General features: G+C 41.9%; 1 protein-coding gene across 3 annotated transcripts in view; it reads left to right on the top strand.

The window, feature by feature from the left end:
- The first annotated feature begins 2,073 nt into the window (after window positions 1–2,073).
- The window catches only part of LOC134539049 (putative fatty acyl-CoA reductase CG5065), a 52,261-nt gene continuing 30,233 nt past the window's right edge, over window positions 2,074–24,101 (top strand). The window contains exons 1-2 of one of the 3 annotated variants that reach the window (XM_063380741.1): window positions 2,119–2,202; window positions 14,204–14,461. In XM_063380741.1, the coding sequence (XP_063236811.1) occupies window positions 2,179–2,202; window positions 14,204–14,461 (282 nt within the window). In that variant the 5' untranslated portion in view covers window positions 2,119–2,178. Of the gene's footprint in view, window positions 2,203–14,203; window positions 14,491–24,101 lie in introns of those variants that run through there. The other 2 variants (XM_063380742.1, XM_063380744.1) reach the window with 2 other exon arrangements.

Raw genomic sequence — 24,101 nt, 5'->3', positions numbered from 1 at the left:
GTCTGTGTATTATTTTTTGTACTTGTAGTAGATTAGAATGTATGTAATAATTTTTTTTTAAAGTACTTGCGGTGTTTTTTATTTTCTCAAACCTGTCACTTTTGTGGTATTTTTTAAATTAAAGTTGTTTTGTATCGGCCAGGGATCGAACCAAGGTCAGGAATCAATAATTTCCTTAATGAGTTAATTTTTTGATGAATTTTGAACTTTTTCCCGAATCTCTAGCATTGGAATTACGGATTTTCAAGATGGCGGCCGTCACGAAAAGTGCAACGATGGTTTTAAGGAATTTTTATTATTTAATTTGATTAGTTAATTTTTTTAATGATTATTAAATTTTTTCCCGAATCTCTAGCATTAAAATTACGGATTTTCAAGATGGCGGCCAAATTTCAAGATGGCGGGTGTCACAGTAATAAATGATTACTGCACTCTAGTGGATAAGAATTAAATTAACATGGCATCAGCACACTCTAGCCGATGATACAATGATGATGGCTTCCAGCAAACAAAGACAAGATGGCTGACATGACGTCATACTACCTGAAAGTATATATGAATGGTAAAAAGTGGTGGGGGTAAGTCTGCCAGCAGCCACCATTGAGGATGGAGCCTGTCGCCATTTTTAATTTTTTTTTGCACCCGTCGGGTTCGAACCGAGGACTCCGAGCTCTGTGTCTAAAAAGTACGTTTTTTAAAAAAAATATATTAAAATTTTATTAATTGAATTTTTTTATAAATTTTAAATTTTTTTTCATTAAAATCGGATGATAAATAAAAAAGATAAAGATGGCGACCGTAACGGAAAATGCAACAGTGACGTCATAATTCAAAATGGCGGAAAACAAAAAGGCAAAAATTTCGAGAAAAAAATGACGTCATCTAAGATGGCGGATCCAAGATGGCGGATCAATAATGGCCGCCGGGGTCAAGGTCAAAGGTCATGGTCACAACCATCCAAGATGGCCGCCGTGACGTCACAATCCAAGATGGCGGTCGGCACCACAGGCACCACAGCCTGACACCTGGCGCAGGCGCCCCTATTGTATACTACTATTGTGGTATTTCAGCGTTAAGGTACATTTAAGAAACACACAATTTCATTCAGTTGTTATTTCGGCGTTGTGACAGTACACAGCAGTTTTCTAGCTGTCGGCATTGTGGTCAATTTTGACATTCGGCGTTATGGTATTTCGGCGTTGTGGTAACGACCCCGTCGTCACTTTCCAAGGGCTCGGCTCTTTCTCTGTCGGTCGAACAACCAACACCGTCGTCACTTTCCAAGGGTTCTCTCTTGGTAAGCTGTCCTGGTCTGTCGCTCTGCTGTCGGTCTTCCGAGCGATGTTTGCCCCTCACTATTCCTTGGCGATCAACGATTTTACAGTTCCACTAATAACGTTGAAAGACGTATTAAACTCTTAGCAGGTGTATGTCGCCATTTTGGTTAAAATATTATGAAATAAAATTTGCGGCATATTATCTTTTACAATTTATTTCCTTTCTTTACTGCAGTCGTGAATTTTCGATTCAAGTTCGGGATGAAATACGTTTATTTTTTAGTATTTCGTACGTTTTTGCTATTTTTTTTTTGTTAATTTTCAACAATTTCCCCACTCTGAATAATAAAATCTATATATATTTTAAAACCTAAACAACGTATTACGAGAAGAGAGAGAGTTCTGCCCGTAGACTTTCTTAGCGAAGAACGGGTGCATCAGCTGGTTCATAATAACAAAGAAATAACACAATTTTTCCACTTCGGAAAAGGGAAGAGGTCATTTACTCTTTTGCCCCCTCTACCCTTTACCATGATGTACCCTTTTATTTTCGCCCGTACCTTTACCACTTATGTATGATTAGTTTCAGAGTTCAACGGTTTTTGTTCCTTGCCTATCAAGCCAAAATTCTGCAACCTTTGGAGAATTTTTGCATATAAATAAAGCAAAATATGTTTACCTTAGATAAATTGAAGACATCGGGTGTAAAAAGTAATAACCAACATTATTTTTGATTGTGTCCACGATGAAGTTAACGTTTAGTAAATCAGATAGAGAATTTTTTTTATGAAATATTGTTCTTTGTATATTTTGGTCTTTGTATTTTTGTGAACGAAAAAGTAATTTAAATTGTTTTAAGGTTATCTCTATTTACACCCAAGTTATTCAATTCTAAATTTCGATGTGGAATAGCCATTCAAACCAGGTGAGTTTAAATTATGTAAGCCATTTAATTATCCTTGTGCAAAAAAGTAAGAAATCGTTGGTAACACTATTAAGCATATAGTGGGAATTGTTACCGTACAAACCCTTTGCATTTGACTTTTTCCTAGACAAATTTAGGAATTTTTTTAATGAATTAATGGTAAATTGCTAAACAATTTTATAGGTTTTTTTTAAAAAAATCCATATGAGTGTTTATACTCTCAAAAAGTTTAAAATGTATTTGACAGCAAGATATGCAAAAAAAAAAATCAATGTATTTTTTATTAAGTTCGTAAAAATAACGTTACATAATAAACTAAACATGAGCGATATATAGGTCTAATGTATAAATTTAAACTAATGATCTGACTTGCCGACCCAAACCTTCATTCTGAAAAAGACCCATTATATATGAAGATATTATTTTTGATTTCGTAAAACTGCCAGGGCACAGATATTTCTCTTACAGATCTGTAGTACGTGCATTCTCATTGGACGAATCTAGAGTGGGAGGTGCCCCTCTCGCCGGTCATAACCAACGAAAGAAGACATGTTACGAACACGAAAACTGTCGTTCCAGGTCTGACGAGCAGACAAGGTTGTTTGCAAATCACAACAACTGTGCCCACCTAAAGCAATTCTATTTTTAAGAGCAGTTATCGGTGCAGGGATTTAGAAGAAAAAAATGTGTATTCAAAAAACTTAACGTCAACAAGGGTTTTTGGACGTTTACATTTTCATTATCATTATATTCCCGTTTGATTGGTGACTCCAGTTGTTGTAACAGTTACCTTGCATCACCCAAAATAACATACTGCCTTCACCCAGATGTTTTTTTTCCTCCTATTTTCAGGGGGATTTATGTTCTCCTAGACCCGTCTCCTATAGCGGCCGCTACAGTTTAAAGAGTATTCAACTGTATGTACACTGTAAATGTTTTTATTTTCTTCGTAAATGGAACATAAATATTCACGTAAAATTACAGATATTTGTAAATTATGTTAGCAGCAATGCTGGGTTGGGATTCTTTCCCGAGCATTTTTGCTTTTGTGTTGTCCCAGTACCTTTAAAAGCAAAAAAGTTATTTTTTAAACCATTCACTGAATAGCTTTCCAGTGTTAACTGCGCGCATAAAATGTATATATAAGTAAATTGGTTAAATATTCTATTATCTTCTCCATGTTAAAAAAAAAAAAATACGCTTGAATGAAACATAAACTATGCGCCAATTTTCGTAAGAAATACTCAGTAGAATCTTGAAAGGAAAAAAAAAGTATTTAATGTACGCGAAAATAAAAAATAATAGACATCTGTTGTACAAAGTTACAATATTTTTTCTTGTAGTATTTGCAAAACTGTTTCTTGGCGATATGTTTTTTCAAAGGAATCTTAATAAAAGTAGGGATTTTTTTTGACGTGACAACGTCTAATAAATCGATGAACTCCGGCTCCACACACGAAAAAGGTTTACTCATTGACCCGTTACGCACATTGTCCGTTACGCTTTGTCCCGTTACACTCTTTGTACGCTTGCGCCACATCTATCTCTCTTCCACTAGATTGGAACAAACATCGATTTGACTCTTTCGAGGCACATTAAACTTGAAACACTCCCATTCGTTTCCTACTTTTCCTATCATCGTCCTAACCTTAACAGAATAACACAGATTGGAAGAAGTTAAATAGCAAACATGTATAAAAGTTATAGTTAAAATAATCTCTTCGTTAAAGTAATAAACATATTTGAATTAATGAGTGCAAATGAAAGTAAATTTGTCAGTTAAATTGTGGATTTCATTTCACTCCTTCTTTGTATCCATACAAAATAGTGATAATTCAATAAAAATGATTCAATTTTATTCATAAAAGTATGCAATCATTCCATCAATGTTTTGTTACGACGTTGTCACGTTAAACTATCGTCCGTAAACCGACTTTACAGACAACCAATTTTTTTTTGACGTGACAACGTCTAATAAATCGATAAAAGCCGGCCACACGCACGAAAAAGTGTCCCGTTACGCACATTGTTCCATTACGTTGTGTCCCGTTACGCACATTTTTTTCCGTTGCGCTGTGTCCCGTTACGCTGATTGTACGCTTGCGCCGCATCTATCTCTCTTCCACTCGACTGTTTATAAAGTGAAGTGAAAAGTTAATGTGGTTTTCATTGCCTATTACAACAACAATTTCGGCAAAAAAGGTTAATTATTCTTGCATTTTAAAAATCTGATTACTAGTATAATTTCAAGTATTTATTGTTTTACTATTAAAATAAAAAGATTCAATTTTATTCATTAAGTATGCAATCATTCCATCAATGTTTTGTTACGACGTTGTCACGTTAAACTATCGTCCGTAAAACCGACTTTACGGACAACCAATTTTTTTTTTTTTTTTGCTGTGTGGGAGGGTCGTGTTTGCTCGGAGCGAAGGCGGACGCCACGGGAACGTGTCACCGGGCCACGGGGTCGAGAAGCCGCCGGAGTGGTCTCAGCGGGTCTCTGGGTGAGAACACACTTCCTCTGGAGACGGGCTGCTGCTCCTTCGACACGTGACACACTCGCCAGGCGCCGCGCGAGATCTGCTGGCAGTTCCTGTCAGTCCGCGGTCTTTTTTCCAACCGAGAATGCCGGTAGAGACCGGAAAAAAAAATTCGCGATTTCGATGGACCGTAAGGACTGACTCCATGATCCTCTACGCACGCGGGAAAACTACATCTGCCCATTGGCTTACTGACTCGCGACACCTGTTTAACTGGGACGCAAGTGAATCGATATATCTTTTGTTTAAAGGTTTTTGTCATTGGTCGAGTATCATTCAGATAAACTGTGGCCCAATCACTGATGCAGTAAAAAAGGCAAACTTTTTTTTGGGATTCCAGACTATCGCGAAATGAATCCGCGAATTTTTTTCCGGTCTCTAGCAATCAGTGATTGGGCCACAGTTTATCTGAATCATACTCTACCCAATGAAAAAACCTTTCAACAAAATAAGTATCGATTCACTAGCGTCCCAGTTAAACAGGCGACACGAGTCAGTAGCCAATGAGGATATGTAATTTTCTCGCGTGCGTAGAGGATCATGGAGTCTATCTTACAGGTCATCGAAATCGCGAATTTTTCCGGTCTCTAATGAATGGGCCCCCTTTTTTTTGTCTCAAAATAAAGGTTAAACGTAGTCCATGTAACACGGATCTCCGTGGAAAACTAAAACTGAGCTCACAATCATCCGTCTCATCCATCCGTTTATAAACTTTATGTTTATAAACTTTTTCATGTATATAAAATGAAATTGACTATAAACTTGGGTTGTTTAGACATCTTTTAGGTATGAAAATCCCGGTAGTAAAATGTTAATGAAAGCATCATAGGGACGTCCATTACACCTTTATCTTTATTTCTCCACCAAATAATATCATAGTTTTTTTTTTCCTGTGGACGCAGTAAAGAGAACGCGCCAGTCCACAGCCGTGCGCTTAAAGGCGATACCACACTAGAAACACCAGCGAGTGTCGTACTTATCATCCCGCCTCACTGACACAATCATCCCGCAGCAACGACACAAATACAGCCTTCGCTAAGCGGACACCTTGAGTCTTAATTTTGTGAGTGTGATGCAACCGTTCAGCTATTGGTTTGTTGCACAGAATTTTTTTTTTCTGTACTTTTACAAAATATTCCTTTAGAAAACCAGTTTCCAAGTAACAGTTTGTAACACTACAAGAAAAATATAGTAAATTTGTACAAAACATGGCTATGATTATTTTTGCATATATGAAATACGTTTTTCGGGATAATTTGGAGTATTTATTAAGAGAATTAGCGCATAATTTGATATTTTAATTAATTTTAATTTCACGCATATTTTTTTAAACTATTGAAACGATATTAGAATATTCAATAATAGGGGGTAGTTTGGTTTTAATATTTTTTATTAATGTGCGCAGTTAATACTGGATAGCTATTCAGGAAACGGTTTACAAATAACTTTAACTATTGGAGGTATTGGAACAACACAAAGCATAAATATCCGAGTAATAAACCGAACCCAGTATTACTGCGAACACCATTTTGTAAATGTGCAAATTTAAAAACCACGTGTAATTTTCCATAAATATTTATGTTCCATACATAAAAAAAAAAATTACTGTGTGTGGGTTGAGACTACCTCACGACGTTTTCAAACAACTGTGGCGTAACTGAAGACGTCGTAAAAGCTTTTAAGTGCTTTAAGAGGAACTGGTGGCTATATCCGAGTCTCTTACCATCAACCTTCGCGATGCGAAATACGAGGAAAATTTGTTTCGTTATTACGAGCAGGCACTTTAAGCACATCCAGTAGCGACCCTATCATTGGCCGACCTTCAAATATGCGAGCGTATATTTTCCTTAAATTATGAGTAATAATGATGATGTTTACGAGGCCTTTATCTCATTACTGGGTGTCATGAGCACAGGAAACGCCGCGGTGAGGACAGCTCTAACGTCCTTTTGCTGTACGAGGCAGGATTTTCCTTCCCAACCTAACTAAATCTAAGTGTATTTGATCACCAGACCGAAATTTCATACTAAATAATGAAACGACTCGGGTAAAAGCGACAAAGACGTGAAAAAAAATTCAAAACCCCGGCTTTTGACGACAAGGAATTTTATTGAACATACCATTAATTAGGTTAAAACTCATTAAACCGCTAATACTATAAAGTTTCCCTTTTTGGCTTTGTCAACAGTGGTTCGCGCCATCCGCCACAGATGGCAGTAGAGCGTGGTTACACATTTCCGTTCCACGCAACTTCCACTGCATTCATGGAATTACTCCGAGAGTAAAAAACTACCATTTCCACTAACAAAAGAAAGCGACTTGAAAGAAAAAGGCAGTAAAAACGTTTATATACCCCCTTTTTTTCTTCCTCGAAATGAAATCCTACGTAAGCAAATGGCGTTTTACGTGTTGTCATTAGTTGAAATAACACTGTAAAAGTTCTGTTCGCTTACGGATGGCAGTCCGATACGAAATTCTTACTTATGGGGCATGATTTAGAGACCAGCTAATATGTGTTATAACACGGTAGCATCGTCTGTGCTTCCATGATAAGCTGCGCTTCTCTCGGGCACAACGCCTACCATCACAGCAATTTTGCATGGAAGCAAACGCTTCTCTTTGCAGATTGGGAAGAAACCTCTAGTGAACGTTTAGGTATTTGTGGCGGGAAATACCGTACCGGTCTCCCAATGTTGCGCTCTGAAGTGAAACTTGAACAGAATGCCCGGGTGTTCCGCGCTTGAGGCATCACCCTCGTCCTTGGCTGGGCCCTTGAGCTGTCAGCCTCGACCCAGACAGATGTGCGAGCTTCCTGTCGGAAACCAGTCTGCGAAGCTCCCTCCGATGGACGAGCAGGAAAGACCTCGGCGGGTTCACACGCCGCGGCGCGCCTCACGTGGTCGAACAGCGCACGTGACATTGTCGGCGGTCCAGTCGGCTGGAAGACTAACCTGGCCAGAAGAGACAGGAGAAAAAAAAAACCCGCGATTTCAAATCACGAGAGGCCTCTGAATCAGACAGGGGGGCCTAGTTGGTGACCATTCTGGGACGGGTAGCCCCGGCCTCTTGCCATAGCTTCCCGATCGAAAGGGAGGGAGTAATCCCTAGACAGCCCTGTCTCAATTTACTTTCTCTGGAATTCTGAGAGAAAAAAAATCGATCTGTAAGCCGACTCCCATTCTACCCTTGAAGGGCGCTTATTTGGGAGGACAAGAGAGGGTGCCGACCTTATTGGTTGGAATACGATACCTCACTGCTGCTTCTGCTATCGGCTCACAGTTTTTGTTATGGAGCACTCTGGCCCAGCGAGATGTGTCTGGGACGGCACAAGTCGGTAACCAATGGAACAGACGGACTTCCCCCCCCCCCCCCCGGACTATGAACAGGATCATGAAGTCCATCCTAAAGGCCACTGAAACCGCGAATTTTTCCCAGATCCTTAACCGAAATTTTTTTCGGGATTTCAGTGACCTACAGGATGGACTCCATGATCCTCTATGCACTCGGGCAAAATTGCCTCTGCTCATTGGCTACTGACTCGTGACACCTGATAACTGGGATGTCCTAAGAGCACTGCAGTTCAAACTGCAACATATATTACTCAAGTCTATTTTTCCATCAAGTGAATCCGCGAAATAACCAATGAGAACGCATTACTAAGCAACTTAACCTTTGAGTTCGTAGCTATGTCATGTGAGATGTGAAACGTTTGCCTACCAACTACATACACGGAAAGAAAATGTTATTTTATTTTACAAAAGATTCATTTGGAAACCAGTTGCCAAGAAACAGTTTGTAATACCACAAGAAGGATATTGTAACTTTGTACAACACTATGATCATTATTTGCATACATGAAATACGTTTTTAGAGATGGTACTGAGTACTTCTTACGAAAATTTGCGCATAGTTTTATATTTTAATTTACGTTTCATCCAAGCATACTAATAAATAATTGGACTTTATTATTTTTATTGTGCTTATTAATGTGCGTAGTTAATACTGGATATATATTCAGGGAACGTTTTACAAATAATTATAAATATTGGATGTACTGTGACAACGCCCGAACCCAGTATTGCTGCGAACATCATTTTGTAGTGATACAGTTGTTTCCACGTAAATTCACAAAAGCTGTAATTTTGCATGAATATTTGTGTTCCATTTACAATAATAATTTACGGTATAAGAAAATGCCATATTGTTTTCGAGAAATGTCGTGAGACCGATTGGCTGGATTACGAATACGTTTGCCTCTTTGCTGCTTCAGAGATTGGGCCACAGTTTACCTGAAGGACTCTGGACCAATGAAAAACCTCCAAATAAGGAAGTATCGAATCACGAGTCAGTAGCCAATGAGCCGATTAATTTAGCCCGAGCGCATAGATTATCACGGAGTCTCAAACCGTAGGTCGTATAGATGTTTTCAAACTTATTTTTCCGCGGTCAACCTGCTACCGATATTTGTACGTCAGATTCAGCCTCTGTTTGTACAATATTTAGGGCTATGCATATTTCGCGAAAATGATTCCGGGACTAGCTGAAAGTTAAAACATCGTAGCATCGTCTGTGTCTCGTGATTGGGCGAGTTTCATTTAAGGTCAATATCGATTGTTTCAACACCAGTCACAGTGAGTCAGTGCGGAAGCAAACGCGTCCTGAGTGGCTCGGTCAAGTAAAGCAGCAACTTCTCTCGCAGACGGCCTCCAATTACAAGGAAGAAACCGCTGGTGTTAGTATAAATTGTTGCAGTCTAATAGGCGTTCAGATTAATTCGCGAAAAAATGCCTGCCCCTAACAATAGAGACCGGAAAAATTCGCGATTTCAATGACCTGTAGGATAGACTCCATGATCCTCTATGCACGCGGGGAAATTACATTTGCTCATTGGCTGCTGACTCGTGACACCTGTTAACTGGGACGCTAGTGATTCGATACTTCTTTTGTTAAATGTTTTTCACTGGCCGAGTGTATTTCAGATAAACTGTGGCCCAATCACTGATGCGGTAAAAAGGCAAACGTTTATGGATTCTAGACTATCGCGAAATGAATCCGCGAATTTTTCCGGTCCCTATCACTTACCACCACAAAGCCAGGTTTCCAGTGCAGAGGGCGTTCAAGAACGGGAGGGAGTTGGGAAAGGGGGGAGGGGGGTTGAACAGGTCAGCTCAGGCTGACTCCCGACAGGCAGGAGCTTGCAGTGACGTCAGCTCCTCCAGTTCAAGCTACTACTACCTTGCAGAAACTCACCCGCGAAGCAGCTCCAATAGTTTGCATTCACGAGGACGCCGGGTCGGATGGAATGGTACCTCCTCGCAATTAAGTTGTTGACGCTGAGAACCAGTTTCCTCCATTAGACTTTTAATATATACATATAAACACATTAACCAGTAATGTTTTTATGTACTTGTCTTCCAAACAGCTTAACTACAGTCGTTAATAAAAAAACAGGCTAGAACAGCTGATAGAAATATAAATAAACGTTCGCTATGTTCATATGTGAAAATAAGAAGAAAAATTTTTGGGGGGGGGGGGGAAGGGGGGTTCACGTCTGATGGCTAGGGCCATGCATATTTCGCGAAAAGATTCCGAGACTAGCTGAAAGTTAAAACACTATAGCATCGTCTGCGTTTCGTGATTGGGTGAGATTCGGTCGGGTACATGTACACTGTCAGAACACCAATCACAGTAATTCAGTGCGAAAGCAAACGTGTCCTGAGTGGCTCCGTGAAATAAGGCGCCGACTTCTCTCGCAGACGACCGCCAATCAGAAGGAAGAAACCGCTGGTAGGGGTATAACTTTTTGCAGTCCATTAGGCGTTTGGATTTTTTCGCGAAAAACGCCTGCCCCTACTGATGGCTGATGCTCCACCTGTATTCTTTTCTAATCTCTGGGCCATTCATGACGCGTTTGCTTCCGCGCTGGACGGCTGTGATTGGCGCGCCGACAGTATAGACATGCGACTGAAACAAAACCCAGCCACCCACGAAAACCACAGACCATTCTACAAAGTTTTGGACACACAGCTGCTCTGGAAATCTTTTCACGAAATACGCATGACCCTAAACGTAACTGATAGTCTCGCTGGGACACGACGATGCCACTTACTAATGATGACTAGTGACCAAAAAAAAAAAATAGTGGAATCATTTCGCCATAGACTGGTTTAGCTATTGGCTCACTGATTGGTATCAGAAAAACAGAAGAAAAAATAATAATTCAAGTCTGATGGCTAGGGGCAGGGATTTTCCGCGAATAAATCTGAACGCCTAATAGACTGTAACAAAGTACACCCACACAAGAGGTTTCTTCCTTGTGATTGACGGCCGTCTGCGAGAGAAGTTGCTGCTTTACTTGATCGAGCCACTCAGAACTGACTCACTGTGATTGGTGTTCTAACAATCGACATGTACCTGAAAGAAACTCACCCAGTCACGAAACACAGACGATGCTACGGTGTTTTAACTTTCAGCTAATCTCGGAATCTTTTCGCGAAATATGCATGGCCCTACTGGTGGCTAGAGACCGGAAAAATTCGCGGATTCATTTCGTGATAGGCTGAAATTCAAACATGTGTTATAATTCTGCTGGTTCTGCTATTTGCTCGCGGTTTAACTGGAGCTCTCTGGGCCAATGAGAGACTATCGACCAAAGAAGCGTCGAATCACAAGCTACCCAGTGGAGACGACTCACAATTTAGTAACCAATGAACACGCGTGTTTACTTGAGAAGTGCAGAGGATAATGGAGGCTATCCTAGAGGTCATTGACTCCACGAATTTTTCCTGTCCCTACTGATGGCTAATGCTCCATCTGAATCCTTTCCTAATCTCTGGGTTTAACGCCTCCTGGTTTCGGCTGGAGTGCCCAAGGCACAATGTGATTGGCCTGGTGCCGCGTTCAATGGTACGCGGGCTAATGCGATAATGATCACGTGTCGCCGATCACTGTAATTCCCCTCCCCCCTCTATTCACCAATAACAATCACCTGTGATTCATAAATAACGTCTGGGTATTTACGGGAACTGAATTGGCAGCGTGCGATACTCAACGGCTTCATTTGTAGGAACTGGAAAAAGTTCGCCGTTTCGATGACCTTCAAGGACAGACTACACAGTTATCTGTAAACTCGGGAAAATAAACTCATTGGCTACTGACTTGCGAGTTGTCTCAACTGTGATTCGATGATTAGAGACCGGAAAAAATTCGCGGATTCCTTTCGCGATATGCTAAAATCCAAAAACGTTTGCCTTTTTACCGCATCAGTGATTGGGCAACAGTTTACCTGAATGTCACTCGACCAAAAACCTTTAACAAAAGAAGTATCGAATCACTAGCGTCCCAGTTAACATGTATCACGAGTCAGTAGCCAATGAGCAGATGTCATTTTCCCGCGTGCATAGAGGATCATGGAGTAGGTATATCCTACAGGTCATTGAAATCACGAATTTTTCCGGTCTCTAGATATGACATATGAGTTCACATTATTTTTCTTTTAATTTAACCTCCAATACAGGTACCGATGATACATTTGTAAGCAAACGGCCGCCATGTTGGTGCGTTTAGTACATTGAAATCCCCCCTCCCGTTTTGGCTTCACCTCCCTCGTCTATAATCGGACCGTGTGCTCTATCTTTATATTTCTCTAATATCTGGAATGGCCCCGCCAAAGATGACAGTGTATTCTCTTGCACACGGCCACCAGGTAAAAGGAAACAGTGATTAGAAAAAATTCATACCTGAATTAGAAGAACGTAGTTAGGTTGGGCACGAACAAAACCTGCACAAACACGGGGTAGAGGGTGTTGAGTAGCGTAGACGCGAACTATTTCCGCCCCCAACAACATACGTAGGGATTGGAATTACGGGTTTTTCGAGCTGTGGGTTGGGATTTTCCAAGGTTCACCACTCACTGACCTACGTTCTGTGTTCTATGACGTCGACCAGTTCTGAGTACAATGCTGTCGCATTATTAGTTCGATAAATTCTCATAGCCGCTAACCACACATAGGCCACACTGTCGGCGTGTTTGAATGCGGTTTTTATGTGAAGCAGAACGTTAAATAAAAAAATTGTTCCCCCAACCGAGTTACACAGTCAAATTCTTAGTGTGAAAAATTCGTGGAATCACTTGGTGATAGTCTAGAATCCAAATCCGTTTGCCTTTTTTGCTTATTCAGTGATTGGGCCACAGATTATCTGAAGGACTCTCTCTCTCTCTGCCAATGAAAAACCTTTAACAAAAGAAGTATCGAACCACAAGCATCCCAGTTAACAGGTGTCACGAGTCAGTAGCCAATAAGCAGATGTAATTCGCCCGAGTGCATAAAAGACTATGGACTCTATTTGATAGGTAAATTAAATCGCGAATTTTTCAGGTCTCTACATATAAAAAGTTTTAGTAAATTTACATTTTTGACACGTAAAATTGAAAGAATAGTACATTCATCGTATATTGAAACAAATGTTTCTAGACAATCAAATTGTGCTACAGGCTTCGGTAAAATTACAAAATTGTACTTCTGATATTATAACTAACGTGTTTAATCACACATTTGGATGTATTAGTGAACCATTGAATTTAATGTACACTTACACACCAACAGGTGTGTGTGTGTAAAATTACACAAAAAAATTTTTATGTGTAACCTCTGAGCTCTCGGCTTACGGCCTTTGGTGGACGTAACTCCGTGAATGCGACGGAAGTCGCACGGAACGGAAATGCGTAACAACCACGGTGCTGCCATCTGTGGCGGACGGCGAGAACCAAAGAAGTTCACAAAGGCAGACGTAAACTTTCTAGTATTACCTGTTTAATGAGTTCTTTTTTTTTATATATATAATTTGGCAGTTTTGTTAGTAAAATTCCTTGTCGAAAAACAGGCGCAAAGCCTGGGGGTTTGGTAATTTTTTTTTTTTTTTCAAGAATTTTTTCGCTTTCATCGGAGCCGTGTCGTTGTATAGCTTGTAGAGACCAGAACAATTCGCGATTTCAATGACGTGTAGGATATACTCCATGATCCTCTACGCACGCGGGAAAATTACACCTGCTCATTGGCTACTGACTCGTGACACCTGTTAACTGGGACGCTAGTGATTCGATACTTCTTTTGTTGAAGGTTTTTCATTGGCCAAGTGTCATTCAGATAAACTGTGGCCCAATTACTGATTCAGTAAAAAGGCAAACGTTTTTGGATTCTAGATTATCACGAAATGAATCCGCAAATATTTTCCCGTCCTCTATTAGTTTAACATTTCGGTCAGAAAATTGGAATGATTCGCTATTATTTTAAAGAATTCTACTTTTAGTTTCGCGTGCCGAGTTTTCCGTAATATTATTGTTAAGTGCGTTTGCGACATGAAGACACCGTGAAAATTTTGCTCGTTACCGAGGAGTGTGTTAGATGTTCACACGTCTCTTGACGAGTAAAGAAAGACTGGCCCGGTTTTTCTTACAGCGTGCGGTTTTGTTTTTTCTCGGAACATATTCGGGCCGCACCTCCCCGCGCGCGCGGAAGGCTTGCGGCCTTGCGGTGGGTCAGGGGGGGGGACGTGGTGTGGGTCAAGCATCCCCCCTCCTAGTGTACCCCCCCTCCGCCCCTGCCCCATCCCGGGGGAACCCCACGGCCCGCGAGAAGGCGCGTGAGCTCAGACGACGTCTCTCCGCCGAGTTGAGTGTGCGCAGACCGCAGCCTCGGCACAGCCCTTCTGCGCAGGTGAGCGGCGCCCTGGCGTCTTCTGCGAGGTAGCGTTTACACGAGCTAAACCACGGATATCACTCCCAGGTTAAACATTATCACTAGGGACCGGAAAAATTCGCGCGTTTCAGTGACCTGCAGGATGAACTCCATAGTTCCACGTGCACTCGGTCTTAATGTGACCCACTCATTGGCTGCTGTCTTGTGAGACGTCCCAACCGTAGCAGCCTGTGATTCGATACAGCTTTGGTTGGGTGTTTCACATTGGCCCAGAGTCATCCAGGTGTGTCGTGAGCCAATAGCAGAGGCAGCCCTGAGGTACAACGACTTGAATTTTAGCCTATCGCGAAATAAATTCGGGAATTTTTCCGGTCTCTAGTAATCAAGCAATGTTGAAGTGCTCATTGGTTGTAATGGTGACTTGCGAAAACGGTTTGTTACAATAGCTCACGAAACTTTTTTCCATCATTTTTGATTAGAGAAATTTTTTTTTAACGTGAGTAGTTGTTTTTAAAAGCGAATCTCAAGAAACTGTGCGGATGAGAACGCTGAGAATGTATATGACTTGTATGAATACAACTTTTTTTGCTATAAAATAAAAAAAAAGTTACAGTAATGAAAACGAAAAGTGCTTGCTATCAATCAGTGTCATTACTCATTATTTAATGTGTAGGCTATGCAAGATATCGCTGAACTAAAGTGCGCCATGCTTGCAAAAATAAAATAAAGAAATCTGTTGTATTTATTTTACTTTTTATTTTAAAGTAGCTGTCACGGTTTCAACAGTTTTGAAAATAACCGTTATTATGGATAACCGGTTTGAATCAACTACATAATTGTAACGTCTCGAGTTTAAAGGCAATGCCCTTAATACATCACGACATAAATATAGACTATAAAAATTAATTAATGACTATTTATTTTTGGTCTCACGATTCCCGAAGACTATTGAGAATAATGAATGACTTGTTTGTCTCAGATACATTCCAGTTATTAAGAGTCGCTATTATCTCGCGAATTCATTTCACTCCAGGAATGACTGTAATTATCTATTTACAGCGAAGCAATTTTAAGAAAACTGAAGGCCAAGGCCAAGTTTTGGCGTGTTGCAGGCGAACGGTTACCAGTTCGTCTACTTTTTTGTAACATCTACTGTCTCAGCGTCGTCACGTGCTGGTAAAGAGCACTTATCATCCAATTACTAGAGACCGGAAAGATTCGCGGATTCATTTCGTGATAGTCTAGAATCCCAAAACGTTTGCCTTCTTTACAGCATCAGTGATTGTTACACAGTTTATCTGAATGACACTCGGTCAATGAAAAACCTTCAACAAAAGAAGTATCGAATCACTAGCGTCCCAGTTAACAGGTCTCACGAGTCAGTAGCCAATGAGCAGATGTAATTTTCCCGCGTGCATAGAGGAAAATGGAGTATATCCTACAGGTCATTGAAATGGCGAGGTTTTCCGGTCTCTACCAATTATCAACGGGAAGTAAATGCAGTTGTGGTTCAAGTCTACTTTGCTACTAAGTAAATCCGAGAAATAATCGGGACTCTACTAATATCAATATTTTTTTGTTTACTTTTAAATTTTTAATTCTGTAATCCATTTGTGTTTTGGGTTGTTTTCTTCAATATTTTATTTTTTAAAAAAAAGTCATAGACAGGTATTTATACAAAAATAAAAGTTAAGCTGAGGTTTTGAAAGTTACTAAAAAGATCACTAAAATTAACAATGCGATGAAACCGGATAAATTCGTGATTTCAATGACTTATTTCTAGAGACCGGAAAAATTCGCGGATTCATTTCGTGATAGACTAGAATCCAAAAACGTTTACCTCTTTACTGCATCAGTGATTGGGCTACACTTTATCTGAATGACACTCGGCCAATGAAAAACCTTTAACAAAATAAGTATCGAATCACTAGCGTCACAGTTAGCAGGTTACACGAGTCAGTAGCCAATGAGCAGATGTAATTTTCCCGCGTGCATAGAGGATCATGGAGTATATCCTATAGGTCATCGAAATCGCGAATTTTTCTTGTCTCTACCTATTTCCATGATCCTCTATGCACGCGGGGAAATTACACCTGCTCATTGGCTACTGACTCGCGACACCTGTTAACTGTGACGCTAGTGATTCGATACTTCTTTTGTTGAAGGTTTCTCATTGGCCCAGAGCCCTTTCAGACAAACTGTGGCCCAATCACAGAAGCAGCAAAAAAAGACAAACGTATTTGGATTCCAGCCTGTCGCGAGATGGACTCACTCATTGTTTAAGTCTCTGGCAGTGCGTCGCGTAAACATTAGGTAAGTAATTAGCTGACAGGCGCAGAAACACGGCCCGTGTCACTAAACATTGCGCGGTGTCTCGCTATGATTAGCGCCATTTAAGATCAGCGTGAGATTATAAGTGATGTCTGTTTACGACCCACACGCAACGAACGAATTTTTTTTTCGCCCCAGCCAAGGGTTTTTATTTAGCAATTTCCATGCCTATTTTACAAATAAAATTTTGTCTCTAGTTGTCAAAAATATTTTGTAGCAAAGCCTATGAACAGACCAGAGTCATTTTTACAGTTTATTTCTACGAAATAAATAATACTAGTGATTTATTTGAACAAAAAAAGTATTTTACTGACCTATATAAACATAGTTTTGTAGCATGCATCAGTGCACCAGCAAGATGTTATTTTTTAAGAAGAAATCTTAATTACTTTCTGGTGATGACTCTTCATAGCGTAACTAAAATTGCAACGCCAAGGAATGGGGCGATCGATGACGGAGAGAGGCGGAGAGGGGAGGGGGAACAATGAATAAAAAAAAATCAGATAACTTTAAGATTGCTTGCTGTTTTCTTTTTTTTTTTTAAGTCGTCATGTTTGTTTCAGTAGAAAACCTACAAAACGTGCCTTCATTGTTTAGCTTCGTCGCTAAACGGGGCTAATGAATTGTGAAGTTTCGCTTGTAACGCGCGCATATTAATTTTAACGACGTGTTTTGTCGATCCGCGGCCACGACGTATGTACGCGCGCGCGCCGAGACGTGGCGATAGCGGCCGCTTGCTTGCCAAACAAAGCCGCTCCGAGCAGGGCTTATCTCGCTCCGTGCGGCGAGTCGAACAAACTGCCCCCCCCCCCCTCCCACCCTCCGCTCAATCGCCCGGCCCACGACAACAGAAGTGAAGCTCTGCTCTCTCGACTGGCGGCACCCAACCGCGTCACATCCTGAGAGTTTTCGCCAACTATCCAGTTCTCATCTGCAGACTGTTACTCTGACGATGGTTACGGCACTGCCGACCCGAAACTAATTTATTAGTTATTGCCCATTATGTTTTCCATGACTAGTTGAGATTACAGTTAAAAGTTTATTATAAGTTGAAAGAAACGAACTATATATCATCTATCTGTTAGTCAAACCATATCCGAAGAAGTCCTGTAGAATCCACGCGGTTTCAGGCTATTAATCTTTCGAACCAAAAATTGTTAATAGAATAATAAATATATACCTATATATTATATAAAATTGCCCGCAAAATTTATGTTCTATGATACTTCAAGCAGAACATTACAATTCCCAATAAATTTCTGAGGAACGTGGAGTATTTAGTAGTAATTAGCGAACTCTCCGCTTTTGAAGCGGCTAAGATACACAACCCAAGAAACTTCAGACAATGATCTCTAAAGCTTGCAATCGTTATTAACTGAAAGAAACGCGCAAAAAACTCCAGCCTTTTAAATGAACAGTATTTCACTTGTATAATATATAAATAAATAAATATATTTATTTATTTGGCCCGCTAAAACTGTTTTATTCTGTATATGAATCGTACTAATAAGAGGTTGAGAACGCAAAAAACTAGTGTGCATACGATAGTTTTTGTAGTTGCGAAAATTTCGATATTGTATTTTGTATTTCGAAGGTAGCTGTTCAACATGCGTCACACAAAACGATTGTCTTTTTTTTCTCAGTTGCTGTAAAATGGTACAGAGGAGCGAATCGTTAACGGGGAGACAGTATGGTCATGTTCATTGCCCTGCGAATAGATTGCGGTGAGTCGTTTGACTCGCGGTCTAGATTCGACCTTATGCAGCTCGTGCAGCCATAATTTCGCGACTGGCTAGAATTCGAACACTTAAACCTTTGTGCTAAATCTGCTGTTGGCTCAAAGTTAATCGGGGGGATTCTCTGTCAAAGACAAGCAAAACAACCCTCAACAACACGTTGCCGAATCAGACGAATGTTGAGACATCGACGAATGATAAATAAGCAAAGCAGCCCGAGTATGTAGGGGTCTTTGCAGTCTATCTTGGAGTTCGCCCAACCCGCGAACAGTTCCTAATTATTAGCTACAGAAAAAAAATCGCGATTTCAATGACCTGTAGGATAAACTCCATGATACTCTATGCACGCGGGAAAATTACACCTGCTCATTGGCTACTGGCTCGTGACACCTGTTAACTGGGTTGCTTTTGATTCTATACTTCTTTTGTTGCAGGATTTTTCACTGGCCCAGAGTCCTTCAGATGAACTGTGGCTCAATCACCGGATCATTAAATAAATAAAAAACTTTTTTGGATTCTAGCCTACCGCGAAATGAATCCGCGAAAATTCTCAGGTCTCTAGTCGCCAGTCACAAGTGAACGATCGCAGTCGAATGATTAGAGACCGGAAAAAATTCGCGTATTCATTTCGTGATAGTCTAGAATCCAAAAAACGTTTGCCTTTTTACTGCATCATTGATTGGGCCACAGTTTATCTGAATGATACTCGGCCAATGAAAAACCTTTAACAAAAAATATATCGAATCACTAGCGTCCCAGTTAACAGGTGTCACGAGTCAGTAGCCAATGAGGATATGTAATTTTCCCGTGTGCATAGAGGATCATGGAGTCTATCCTACAGGTCATTGAAATCGCGAATTTTTCCCGGTCTCTAGGAATGAGGTTTCCCGAGTCCCCACCCCCCGCCGACGTGGACGAACCAGAAGGCTGGTCTCCCCCGACGCGACGGCGCGTGTTTGGCTGAGCCGGAGGCTGTTGTTTGCTGGCGGCGGCACGGGGCCTAGCTGCGGGAACACGAGCGCAGATAGCGCCAAGGTCGCGCCGAACACACGCCCCGGGGACTTCGCCAGCGGAGACCGGCAACAAATTCGCGGATTCCTTTCCAGACAGGCTGGAATCCGAACTCGTTCAGCTTAATGCTGCGTCAGTGATTGGACCGCGATTCACCTGAAGGACTATGAGCCAATGGCAAACACTCAACAAAAAAAGTATCGAATCATAAGTAGAGACAGGAATAAATTCGCGATTTAAATTACCTGTAGGATAGACTCCATGATCCTCTACGCACGCGGGAAAATTACATTTGCTCATTGGCTACTGACTCGTGTTACCTGTTAAACTGGGATGCTCGTGGTTCGATACTTCTTTTGTTGAAGGTTTTTCATTGGCCGAGTATCATTCAGATAAACTGTGGCCCAATCACTGATGCGGTAAAAAAAGGCAAACGTTTTTGGATTCTAGCCTATCGCGAAATGAATCCGCGAAGTTTTCCGGTCTCTGTATATGCGTGTACATGTACACAGTCCGCTGCGCGTCGCCAGTGTGGCGCAACACGTCACTAGCATGTCAGAGACGCGAGCCCGTGAGTTTTGCCCCCTACCAAAAATCGCTCAACGCGGCTGAAGAAGTTTCCACTTCGCTACGTCACAGCACGGGATCTCCTGGCAGTTCCCGACTCCGTGGTTCTGGCGGCTCCACGCCACGCACCGCGCATGCGCACATCACAGCTTACGTCGCGCTGCTAATTCGCCAACATGACCGCGATAACCATGCGTCACGACTGATAGCGGCCGGAGCGTGTTTTTGAGGTTATGAACACTCGTGTCACGTTGCGAGTCGGAATTTTTTTAATACTCGTGTTTTGTATTTCATCACAGGATGATTTAAATTAATATGCTCCGCGTCAAATTATCACCTAGTATGAAAAAAATTATAACCAAGAACGTGATTACTGCAGAGCCGAGTGTAAACACACGCCTTTTTTTTTTCAGGTTGGCATCTTGTAAACTGATGATTGCTATTTTTCCTCCTCTCTCTCTCTCACTCTCTCCCCCACCCCGAAAAAAAAATTCCTGTACCCGCCACTGTGTGTCGTGACCTTGAGAAGTAAACATATTGTTACGAATGGGTAGAGAGACATGCAAAATTCGCGGATTCATTTCGCAATAAGTTAGCATAAAAAAAAACTATACCCTCGTACCGCTTCTGCGATTGGCCCACATTTTATCCGGGGAACTGTGAGCCAATGGGAAACACTAAACCAAGAAAGTGCCGAATTACGGACAGCCCAGTTGAGACGTCTCACGCGTCAGTAGCCAATGAACAGGTGTCATTTCCGCGAGTATTTAAAGGACTGTGGAGTCTATCCTAGAGGTCAATGAATCCGCGAATTTGGCAGGTCTCTAATACGAATGGGAAATACAGGTCCAGAAATAACTCGTAGTTTTTTATTAGCTAATATTTAAAAAAAAATTCATTCAGTTATAGCAATTTTTTTTTGTCCACAGATTAAACACATCTTCATTGAGTCCAAAATTTACTCTCCCCACTGGAGCTGGTCTCTCAACACGCACCTCTGTCCCGACTCAATGCCTCTCACTACTCACCGCTCGCTCGTCCGCCGCGCACACAACACTTTGGTGCTTCGGTCCACGGTGGACCAGTCTTCGCACGCGAAGTCCGCCGTTCGTCACCCGCTGTCGCTCGCCCTCTTCACTGGCCTCGTCGCTCTGAAGATACGCCTCTTGTCACTCAACCCGCCGGAGGCCGGCGTCGTCTAATGTGCCTGCAAAGTTCGCCCCGTCCTGAAGAGGCCTCGTAGCGCTCAGAAGTGCGGCTCCGTCATCAAGGTCGACTTGACGCTCGAAGCATCAAGAACAATGGCGTCCCAGTTACGTTATCTCACGCAGACGGGTCTGTGGGAACGTGCTGAACCCTCTAGACACAGAGAGAGTGAAAGAGGGGGGGGGGGGCCGCCGCTCCTAATCGAATCACAGCAGTGGAAAGAGAGGTGGGGGCATATCCTGTACCCCCCGCGTTGGGCCGGCACAACCTACCTCGTTGCCTCGCCTCTAGTGTTTTAGTTGCAGCACAGTAGACGTCGCGCTCACAGGCGCGCGTTTTTTTTTAAATCCATTTGGGATGATACTTCTGTGCCAAAACAATTTCTGCGGATGCCTAACTATACTCTAAGTCAAGGGGCATAGATCCCGGGGGGGGGGAAGTGGGTCCCCCCACCCTTCCCACGCGAAATTAAGAATCTTCTCACTGAGGGGGCCCGCGCTTGCGCTTGCAAAATCTTGACCGTGAAACGTAAATGTGCAAACTGTTTTTTTTTATGGAAAACTTTCTGTATTTAGTAGCTTGGCTTCTGGGTTGTAGCCGCGTCCTTTTTGCGAATAATTCACCGACGTTCCGGTCGACATTGCAGTCGCCATCATCAGGGAGCGTTTACCTGCAGAGGTGGTTCCTACAAGTTATCCTGCACTTACATACTCTCGCCCGAGGGGAAGGTGCTTCCTGATTGGCTGCAGCCGTGGGCCAATCAGAGCCTTCCTTTCTTCTGGTTGGCTTGCCAATCAGGGGCGGGCGATCCGTCTGATGTTGGATGCGGAGCTATGTCTTGAGGATTTTCTAAAGAGCGGGGTTCCATATTTTGCTTGATTTGTAGGCATCTTCTCGAACATTACTAAACTTTCTGTATGTTTAAAGATTTCTTCTTAGTGCACGCATATAGTTAGAGACCGGAAAAATTCGCGATTTCAATGACATAAAGGATAGACTCCATGATCCTCTATGCACGCGGGAAAATTACACCTGCTCATTGGCTACTGACTCATGACACCTGTTAACTGTGACGATAGTGATTCGATACTTCTTTAGTTAAAGGTTTTTCATTGGCCGAGTGTCATTCAGATAAACTGTGGCCCAATCACTGATGCAGTATAAAGGCAAACGTTTTTGGATTATAGACTATCACGAAATGAATCCGCGAATTTTTCCGGTCTCTACTTATAGTTCAAGATGGGCAGTCACTATACACGACATCCAGAGATGAATGGTGTCGGTCAACTCCGCGCTTGTGAACGCTACAGATCCGGCGCCGCTGAACGGTGACGTGTTTGGAACACTTCCACGCCGCGACGCGTGCTGGGGAGGAGACCCGGGGAAAGTCCCGACGAGCCCCCTGGTGGGATGGAGGGGGGTGTGTGTGACTGTCCGCGGGGAGGGAGAAAGTGCCGGACGCGACCACGGAATACCTGAGACTGCGGAGAACCTTGGGCCGCAGAGCAGCGACGAGTACAGAGGTGGAAACTGGTCCGGTTACGTACCTGCTTCTGAAAGAATTTGCCATAGCCAGGGGGGGGGGGGGGGGGGGTTGTTAGGGATTCAACCCCCCCCCCCCTTAGCACCAAATCTTTAATTAATTTCTTATTCATCACTCAAACAAAATTCATTTTAAAATTAATAACATTTTTATTATTACAATATTTAAATTTAAGTAACGAAAACTGCTAAAATAGCACTATTTTAGACCTTAAAATCCAAATTTTCCCGGGGGAGGATCCCCGGACCACCGCTTTAATACGTTGGGGGGGGGGGGGGTATGCTTCCTAACACCCCCCATACACAAATCCTGGCTACGCCATTGCTCGTAGCATCGCGTGCCAAAGACACGTCCGGGTAATAAACTCAGTACGTGATATCAGGGCGCAAGGGCGTGTCTCTATAATTCAACACTCTTTCACGTCGTTGCTACACATTATACTCTTCAGATAATTGATGTAACTGAATGCTTTCTCACAGATGACGCTGTCTCTTAATTAGTGATTAGTTTATTAAGGGGCCCGCCTATTCAGGGGTGTATCTGTGTCAGCGACGCTCGCTGGTGCTTCTAGCGCGGTGTCTCCTCTGGACTGGTGCGCAGTCTTCTCGTCGTGCTTTGAGCGGTGACCGTAACACTATATGGCCGAGAAGTGAAGATAAAGGTGTAATGCAAGTCCCTTAAGTGCTTTCAAGAATCAGTATTGGTTGTTTCACGCCCAAAAATTACTCTAAAAACATGCGTTTTAGCCATTTTAACTCTTCTAAAAATACAGTTGAAAAAATTAATACTAAAAAAAAAATTACTTTTCAACGCTCAGCGAACTCTTAAATGGTTTTCGTAAAGAGACCCCACTCGGATATCTTTATTAGTTTTGAAATCGCGTGGTTTTTTTTTTTTTTTTTTTTTTTTTAGCCATTTTTTAACTCTTCTAAGAACGAAGTTTTAAACACCTAATGAGTAGAGACCTTCAAAATTCGCGGTTTCGATGGCCATCAGGATAGACTGCACATACCCCTGTACACTCGGGCAAATAACGCAAGTTCATTGGCTGCCGACTTGTAAGTAGTCTCAGCTGGTTTGTCTGTGATTCGATCCTACTTTGGTTGAGGGTTTATAACTGGTTGAGATTCGTCCAGATATGAACAGTAAGCCAATAGCAAAATTATCTAAGAGGTATATGTGTTTGAATTCTAGCCTATCACCGAATGAATCCGCGAATTTTGCAGGTCTCTACTAATCCGGAACCAAAACTACTTCTCGGCCC

Source organism: Bacillus rossius, chromosome 14 (genome assembly GCF_032445375.1).
Source record: "Bacillus rossius redtenbacheri isolate Brsri chromosome 14, Brsri_v3, whole genome shotgun sequence".
NCBI lineage: Eukaryota > Metazoa > Arthropoda > Insecta > Phasmatodea > Bacillidae > Bacillus > Bacillus rossius.
Note: the sequence above shows the minus strand (reverse complement) of the source record. Positions and strands in the feature narration are given on the sequence as shown.